The 8539-nt window shown below is 49.1% G+C and overlaps 1 protein-coding gene across 1 annotated transcript; it reads right to left on the bottom strand.

The window, feature by feature from the left end:
- Window positions 1–4344: 4344 nt before the first annotated feature.
- On the bottom strand, window positions 4345–8274 carry C1QB (complement C1q B chain). The gene is made up of 3 exons (XM_033156456.1): window positions 8077–8274; window positions 6493–6665; window positions 4345–5131 (listed from the first exon to the last, which is right to left on the bottom strand). The coding sequence occupies exons 2-3, from the start codon at window positions 6662–6664 to the stop codon at window positions 4560–4562; spliced, it is 744 nt and encodes a 247-aa protein (XP_033012347.1). The 5' UTR covers window position 6665; window positions 8077–8274; the 3' UTR covers window positions 4345–4559.
- Between the last annotated feature and the right edge of the window lie 265 nt (window positions 8275–8539).

Here is an 8539-nt window from a genome sequence, read left to right as displayed (position 1 = left end):
CAGGGCCAACTTTGACAGGTGAGAGTGGTCAGTCAGCCGGTAACTTGGAGGGGGCTGGCTTTCAAAGTTGCTTTGCAAGAGGTTTCAAAACAAGCCATTTGCAAACAGGCTTCGAAGCAATCGGAGCCACGCCTTCACCCGCCTCACACCTGATGTCATGGGTGAGGCAGGTGGGTGGGGTTCGGTGAAAGTAGCCGAGCAGGCCAGATTAAGATCCCTGCTGGGCTGAATTACTTTTGTGGCCTTGGGGTGGGTGGGTCCTGCTTTTGGTCTTCCTACAAGGCATTGGGTTGGCTGCTGTGAATCCACCGATTCGGATTCTATGCTCTGAAGCAGTAGAAAACAAGCTTGCTCCATCTTGCGTCTCTAAAAAACCTCACAGTTTAAGGGTGCTGGGAAGAGTGACTGGTTGTTAAATGAATGGATCTGGGAAATGTAGCCATGTCTCCTAACAACTCCCTGCCAATAATGTGTATAATAATAGTGTCATAGCACAGTGCAAACAAGCAAATCGTTCTGCAGATAGTTCTATACTGGAAGCGCAATGTCTTGTAAGTGGGAACGGTCGCAAGAAAGGATTCTTCACATAGCCATATATAGAGGCAGGGGTCATACATGAGTAGTGGTTGCAGACAAGCACCTCCTCACCGTCCCTTGGTGAAAGTAGTACAATTGATCAGAAGACCTGTACTCTGGATGTTAAGCAGGTTTCGCAACAGCTTCTTCAGTCCACGCTACTAAAAACTCAACACGCTGTGCCTGTGAAGATCTCATATTCTTGATGTATCATGTTGAGTATAGAGTAGTATGGACTGAAGAAGCTGTTGCGAAACCTGCTTAACACCCTTGATTGTTTAAAGCGGTACAATGCTGCTTCACAAGGCGGATGGAGCCTCAGCAGCTGTGGTCTGGTCGACGAAGCATGGAGGCTCAGATTTCAACAGCATCGCAGGATTCGAACCTCACTCCCCACCTGTTTGCACTCTCACTGTTGGCAAACCCATCCCCATTGCTGCAGCCCGTCCAGTCGATGAGAGGGCACATTTGGGGGGCCACTCGGGTCCTGCCCTCCCCAGCCCCTCCTGCAAGGACAAAGGGTGCCATTTGTACGGAGAGGGGAAGCCAGCATGGTGATGTGAAGGCCTCAAAGGAAACAGAGCGGAAGGAGTTGGGGCTGACAGCAAGGCATGCTGGGTAGGGATGCCTGGAGCTGAACGCAGGCCAGGCACGCTGCTCTCTGGCCGTCCCCATGGTAACCTCGGCCTAGGGAGAGCAGCCACCCTTTATCCCGCCTTGGCAGCCGTGGCAGATTCTAGGTCACAGATGGCCTCTGCCGGTGCAATGGGCCTCAGAGGCTCCCAGTTGGCGGTCAAAGCTCTGGCCAGTTAGTGATGCGGTTTGCGTGTCTATTGAAGGGCAACCTGATGCTGAAGTTCTCCTGATGGTCCTTCCCTTGTTCCTCCACACACAGAGAAGCAAAGGTTCGGTGGCCTGGCAGGGCAGGCCTATCCATGCAAGCAATGGAGCAGTCACGAAGGATGTCTGGCGTTCCTCCCCTCCCCTTCTCCAAATACCCCCACTGGAAGCTGATTTTGGCCAAGGCCGGCTTTCCTATTCGAAGATGTTGCTTTCAATTTAGCAGGATTGACCTCAGGGCAGGAGGTGACAGGCAGCAGCACGTCAGCGGCGGTGGCCGGTGAGGGCTGGCGAACCGCCTCAGGGACAGGACAAATATTTTATGAGTAATTTAATATCTGGAACACACAGGCGTGCTCGTTCCCAGAGAGACAACGCTCCTTAAGACCCACAAAGCCTGCTTTTCATAAGGAAGCGGCTTGGCGGGCGAGTGTGTGTGTGTGTGTGTGTGTGTGCAAGGGAGTGTGTCGTCCCTGGATTAACCCCTCCATGTCCATCTTCGCAATCGGCATGCACAGGAAAATGGGAGATGATTGTGGCTTTGGCCCCTCTCTCTGCAACCTCCCACCCTGTTGTCTCATCCTGGAACCAAGGGATGAGACTGGGCCGAAATACACCCCCCTGAACCCCATTGCAAGAGAGGCTCTTTCATTCAGCCCTTTTGAAAGGAAGGCACCCCCAGGAACAAACAGCCTTACATCCCCAGAAGTGAAATTCGGAAAGACTCTCCCAGTGAGGGGTTGATAAACCTGTCAATTTCTGTTTCTCTGCTTCTGTTTTTCCCCCAATCTCAACTTACATTTCCCACATTTCTGCAACACTTTGTATTTTATTTTATTTTTTAAAAAGTCTTTATGAATCTTAGTGTGTAGTTCCAAAGAAAAGTGGGTTAAGAACTTAATTCATTCTGGAGGTCCATTCTTATCCTGAAACTGTTCTTAACCTGAGGTACCACTTTAGCTAAATTGGCCTCCTGCTGCTGCCGTGCCACCACCACACGATTTCTGCTCTCATCCTGAAGCAAAGTTCTTAGCCTGAGGTACTATTTCTGGGTTAGCGGAGTCTGTATCCTGAAGCGCCTGTAACCCGAGGTACCACTGTACATATTTTAGCACAATTTTAGCACTTCCATTAATATATGCATTTTTGCATGTTATTCTTATTAATGAATGTCTTCTTATGCACACTTCCACACACATACACACCCCCCCCCCATGCTTTAGTCGATGAACTAAATTACAAAATTCGGAGAGCTTTGGATTTTGAAGGAGAGATGGGTTTCAGTTTGTGTGCTGCTTCAGGAAGTGGAAAGCATGCAGGGCTGCATGGAAATGTGAACCAAACCCAATTCCTCTCTCTCTTCCCCACCCCCTTCCCTGCTGGTCCATAGTGGAGCAGCTCTTTAGCCCTGATGACCAGAAGAACAATGGTGTGAGAAAAGGGATTCATTGCAGGCAGTAGCGCCGAAAGAAGAAGGGAGATGAAGCGAGACCTAAGCCAGGAAAATGCCACCCCCAGCAACACCCCAAGGGTGACAATGGTCCCATCTGCACCATACATTTAAAGCTGTATTGGGTCGCTTTAAACAGTCAAGGGTGCTTACCCGGAAGCATCCTGGGAACTGTAGTTTGTTAAGGGTTCTGAGAGTTGTTCTGTTCCCCTCCGAGAGCTAACATTCCCAGAGTGGTTTATCGATCCCTCTTCCCAGGGAACTCTGGGAATTGTGGCTCTGTGAGGGGATTTCTAGGCCGTGTTGAATTAGGAGAACCATGCTGAAATTCTCAATGAAGGCTGATACACCGTGTGCATTTTTACTAGGAAGGAAGTTCTACTGAATTCAATGGGGCTTGCTTTTTAAAAACCACACACGCTGCCTTGAGCTCCTTGGAGAAAAAAAGTCGGCACAGAAATGCAATAAACAAATAAATAGATAATATGACAACAGGTATGGGGCCGGTGGGTGTGGTTTGAGAGAAATGGCTTTGTAAAGCCAAATTGGAGAACCTGGGGGGGCAGGTTTGTCCAACAAACCAAACATTGTCCACCCCCGAACTATAAGGAAAGGGAGAATAGGAAAATGTGAAGCTGCATTATATGGAGTAACACCTTTGGTTCATCTAGTTCAGTGCTGTCTACTCTGACCGGCAGCAGTTCTCCGGGATTTTAGGCACATTTCTCTCTCTACCTGGAGATGCTGGGGATCGAAGTTCGAACCTTCTGCATGCAAAGTAGATGTTTGACCACTGAGGTACAGTTCTTCCCTGAAGGGAATGGGAGTGTGTTTGGATCAGGAGCTTTGGAGACGGGGTTTGGGTGCTGGGTCGGTGGTGGTAACTTCTCAGATGCCAATCAATACCAAAGCCAGAGGTGATCTTAGTTACTTTTCTAAGCTTCCCTTGGTTCTGAGGTCAATTTTAACGAACCTCTGAAAGTTGGTTTCCAAGCCCCGCTTGATTGAACTTTGCGGACGTCCTTATCCGGAATAACAACGCACTCAGACCCTTCAGAGAAAGGAACTGCAAAAACGTGCTTCCCACGAAATTCACTGGCTGAAAGTGAGGCAGTGAATCTAGGAAGGGGGATCAGGGATTTTTTTTTTTTGGAGGGGGGAGGAGTGGGTTTTGTGACAGCTCTAAAAGAAATAAAGGCTTCCCCCACCCCAGCCATAGTACTGTTTTATGTCAGGATCTAGAGTATATAAATTCCTTTTCTTGGAAACTTTCTTCCTGGCCAAAGCTTGCTAGAAAGCAAGCTAGTGGGGTCAGCTATCCCTAGGTATCTGCTGCCACCTCGTGGTGACTAACTAAGCAATGTCTCTCATCCTTCCTGATGCAATTGACAATAACTCTCCAAACCAAAGCACAAGCGATTGTTTATTTGTTCACAAAGTTATCGCAGAGACCTCTTGTGATGGGATTTTTTTTTGGGGGGGGGAAGGGGTTTGAAAAAGGTTGAGTGGTTATTGAAAGAACCTATCAATGATCACCCATTAAGGCTGCACCATTTCAGAGAGGCAAGGGCATTGCAGTTCCCATACTTAGTGCTCCATCCCTGGCCGGCAGTTTCCAAAGACCTGACCTGCAGCCGAGGGTGGAGTCTGGTGGAGAGAGCAAGCAGGAAACCAGGTCCTGGGGTTCCTCTAGCTAAACGGGGAAGAGTAAAAACCCGGAGAAGATGCTGTCTGCTCCTTCTGTGCCCCCGATGAGTGAGTTTTTCTCTGTGGGCTCTAACCAGACTGACTCGCCCCTTTGCACACGGAGAACCACACCGCCCGTGGTCACCTGGAAGGCATTGTAGACGTAGTCACAGAAGGCTACAACCCTCTCTCCCCGGCTGCCTTGGCCTTTCTTGATCTGGACACACAGGTTGCCCCGGGAGGTTACGTGGTAGGTGAAGTAGTAAATCCCGGTGATGTTGGAGACGAAACGCCCGTAGCGGCTCTCGTAGTGGCCATTGACGTTGGTGAGGACGCGGTCGAAGCGGATGGGCTGCGCACGCCGCGGCAGCATGGAGATTCCCCGGGAGGCCGAGAAGGCAGATTTGAGAGAGGTCTTGTAGTCACCAGATTCTCCTTTGGCTCCTTGTGGGCCAGGAGATCCTGGGGGGCCTTTGAACCCTGCTGGTCCTCTGGGCCCGACTTTGCCAGGGTAACCAGGCTCTCCTGGCTCCCCTGGTTCCCCAGAATCCCTGTTTGCTTCAACACCCCCAGGAGGACCTATGAGAAGTAGGAAAGAAGAAGGCAGAGGTGTTAAGTAGAATTGTTTAATGTACGTTGAAATGGAAAACAAATCTATAATGTGCCTCTGTAGCACTGTGAAACACTGTAAAAGCATGGCAATTTACATTGAAGCTGAAGAAGAGCCTGACAGGTTAATCATTAATGGAGTTGTAACATGGAACTGTATCTTAAAGTTGCAACATGGAACTGTATCTTAAAGTCACAGGAAAGAGAGAGTATTACAGGTCTATGCATATGCTAATCTGTAGGCATCCCTCTCGGGTGGAGTGCTCTCTTTGTTCCAAGCTAGTGAAGAGAATGGACATGTGAATCTCTGTCTCCAGCAAACAGCCTGAGGCTAATGGAGGCTGCAATGGAGAAGAGATAGAGCTTAGATTTTAAGCTCAAAATTCAAGATATTTGTAATCTATGACATTATGTCTTTTGCTGGGATCAGTATAAGAAATTATGAATGTTTTATCATTTTAAATTGTTTGGTGTTAAGTTCTGTAAGTAAAGCTTTTGAACCATATTTTTAGACTGGATTTTTTTTTCCAACACAAGAGCCAGTTTTCATTCATCCAACGGCTTCCAGATGCACAATATTCACAATCCCAATAAGAGGTGTGGTGTGTATGGAGAAACCTGTGTTATAAACTTGGTCAGGCCTGGCCCAGCATTTGAATCCCCACTCAGCAACAAAGTTCGCTGGGTGACCTTGGTCCTGTTACTGGGCACCCTTAGCCTGACCGGCCTCATGGGATTTTTGTGTGTGTGTGTGTGTGTGTGAGTGAGTGAGGATAAGATGGGGAAGGTGAAAATTGTATACACTGCCTTGGCCTCCTTGCAGGAAAGGTGGGGTATCGATGTCATAAAGAAGGGAACTGTTTGTATGTGGAACTCCCAACCCCACTAATCGATAAATTAGAGCTGAGCCGAGAGCTCTCAAAAAAATAATTTTAGCCAATGTTAACCCTACTCAGGGTAAACCCATTGAAATTAATGTGCATGGCTCACATAGGTTTCTTAATTGCAATGGGGTCTGCACTGTCTCTGAGTAGGACTTGGTTGGATACAACTCTCTCTTTCTATCTCAAGCTGCTCCTGTGATGTTGAGAGAATGTGGCTTCTGGGAAATCGCCACCAGCATGCCCTTCTCAACAGAGGGTTATTGGTAAGGACCCCTCCTCAAAACTCCCTGCCATCTCCCCACCACCACACTTGCTCCCCATCATGCAATAGATTGGCTCCCTGATAGGTTGGGACAGATTTCCAGCTCAGATGCTCACGTTGCACTGTGGACGAGAACCATAGTGAGAAAGGAACCATGCCCCCCACCAAGTCAACCTGCCCCTTACCTCGTTCACCCTTACTCCCTGGCACTCCATCACGGCCATCAGGGCCCGGGGCACCTGGCATGCCTGGAGTCCCTGGGATGAGCTGGGGCCCCCGGCAAGTGTCAGCACCAGCCAGCCAGGCTGCATTCAGGCACATCAGCATCGTCCATGCCAACCTCTTGGGACTCAGCATCCTGGAAAGGGAAAGGGAGAAAGCAAGAGCATCCAGCTGGGAGACCAGCAATGCACAAAGGCAATAACTAGAGGCACAAATATAGGATGGGGGACACCTGCCTTGATGGCAGTGCATGTGAAAAGGATCTTAGGGGTCTTAGGGTTAGCCTGGAAAAGAGGAGACTGAGAGGAGATATGATAGTCCTCTTTAAATATCCGAAGGGCTGCTGTCACACGGAAGATGGAGCAAGCATGTTTTCTGTGGCTCCAGAGGGTAGGAGCTGAACCAGTGGTTTCAAATGACAAGAAAGGAGATTCCAACTTAACATCAAGAAGAATACCCTCACATACCCGCCAACATTTCTCAGATGAAAATAGGGACGTTATAAGAAAAAGTGGGTCATTCTGGGATCAAATCAGAAACCGGGACGGCTTCTGTAAATCTGGGGCTGTTCCTGGAAAACAGGGACTCTTGGAGGGTCTGCAGGTGTGCTTCCTCCAACTAGTTCAGTACTCTGACTGGGAAAGGCTGCGGCTTGGTGGCAGAACACCTGCCTTGCATGCAGAAGGTCCCAGGTTCAATCCTTGGCATTTTCGGGTAGGGCTGGGAATGCCATGTGCCTGAAACCCTAGAGAATGGTTTCCAGTCGGTGTGAACACTAATAGGCTTGATGGACTAATGCTCTAAGGCAGCTTCCTGTGTTCCTATTATTTAGGAGCCGGCATTGTCTGTAGAGCAAATCTCTTCCCACGCACATCAATTCCCTGGTGCCAACCCAGCTTTGCAAAATAAGCCTCTCCAGAGTCTCATCCCTTTTTCTTGACCACAGCAGTGACATCCAAAGGGTTATTGATGCTGCTGGATGAAATGAAGCATGGATCCTCACACAAGCTATCTGTCCTCTGCTGAACTAGCTTTCTCCTTTCTAAACTGGTGCTACCCTTTTGGATCATATCAATCCATCACCGAGAGAACCCTTCTGGTTGCCAATTTGCTTTGGGGCTGAATTCAGAGTGCTGGCATTTCCATTTTAGAAAGCCATGCTTTATAGAAACCCTTTTCCTGTATGAACAACACACACAGAGAGATTCTAGCATGGTGCTGCTCTGTGTGCTTTAGTGTTGTAGTCATTGGTGGTAGAGAATCTGCTTTGCATGCAGAAGGTCCCAGGTTCAATCTCCTGCATTGCCGGGTAGCGCTGGGAGAGACTCCTGGTCTGAAATCCTGGAGAGACGCTGCCAATCAGTGTAGACAATACTGAGCTAGATGGACTAGTGGTCTGACTTGGGGCAAGGCAGCTTCCTATCTACCAGTGCCCTCTTTGGATCTCCCTCTGGAGATGTTCTGGACAGCAGCCATCACTTCCTCACCCCACCAAAGGCTGATCTCAAATGCAAGGAGAAATAATTCAATGAACGCCTCTCTCTTACCTTACAGTGTCTCAAAGAATCTCTGGACAGCAAGACTCGCCACGCTCCAGGCCCACACTGAGGAAGCTCACACAGCAGAGACAGGAAGAAACACCTCCCCCCCATGAGTTATGTGGTGTCTGCCTCCCTCCTATCTCCCAGGGTTTGCAACAAAAGGGAAATTGGAGTTTGCTTCCCTTTTTTTCCATTTGGCTCCCCTCCTTCTCCCTCCTTCCACAAACACACCAGTACTTTCACATCCACACAGCACAGGGAAGTGTGGTGCTATTTCTGGGGGCCCTTTGTGCAAGCTGCGCAAGAAATATGGGGAACCTGCCCTTGCCTGGTCAGGCGTTTTCCGAGCAAAGACATTTTCCCAATGGCTTGTGGTTTGGTGGAAACCCACAAGGGCACAGCTGGTGCTTCTGGGCTCGAGGATGCTCTGTGCTAGCCTCTTGGGTGTCAGCACTCTTTTCAGCCGCAA

This window comes from Lacerta agilis, chromosome 8 (assembly GCF_009819535.1).
Source record: "Lacerta agilis isolate rLacAgi1 chromosome 8, rLacAgi1.pri, whole genome shotgun sequence".
In the NCBI taxonomy this organism is placed as follows: domain Eukaryota; kingdom Metazoa; phylum Chordata; class Lepidosauria; order Squamata; family Lacertidae; genus Lacerta; species Lacerta agilis.
Note: the sequence above shows the minus strand (reverse complement) of the source record. Positions and strands in the feature narration are given on the sequence as shown.

Excerpts from the sequence above, each read along its gene's own strand:
- C1QB (XM_033156456.1), bottom strand. The coding sequence starts at position 6,664 with ATGCTGAGTCCCAAGAGGTTGGCATGGACGATGCTGATGTGCCTGAAT. Across the intron at positions 5,132-6,492 it reads AGGGAGTAAGGGTGAACGAG|GTCCTCCTGGGGGTGTTGAA; the intron begins GTAAGGGGCAGG and ends TACTTCTCATAG.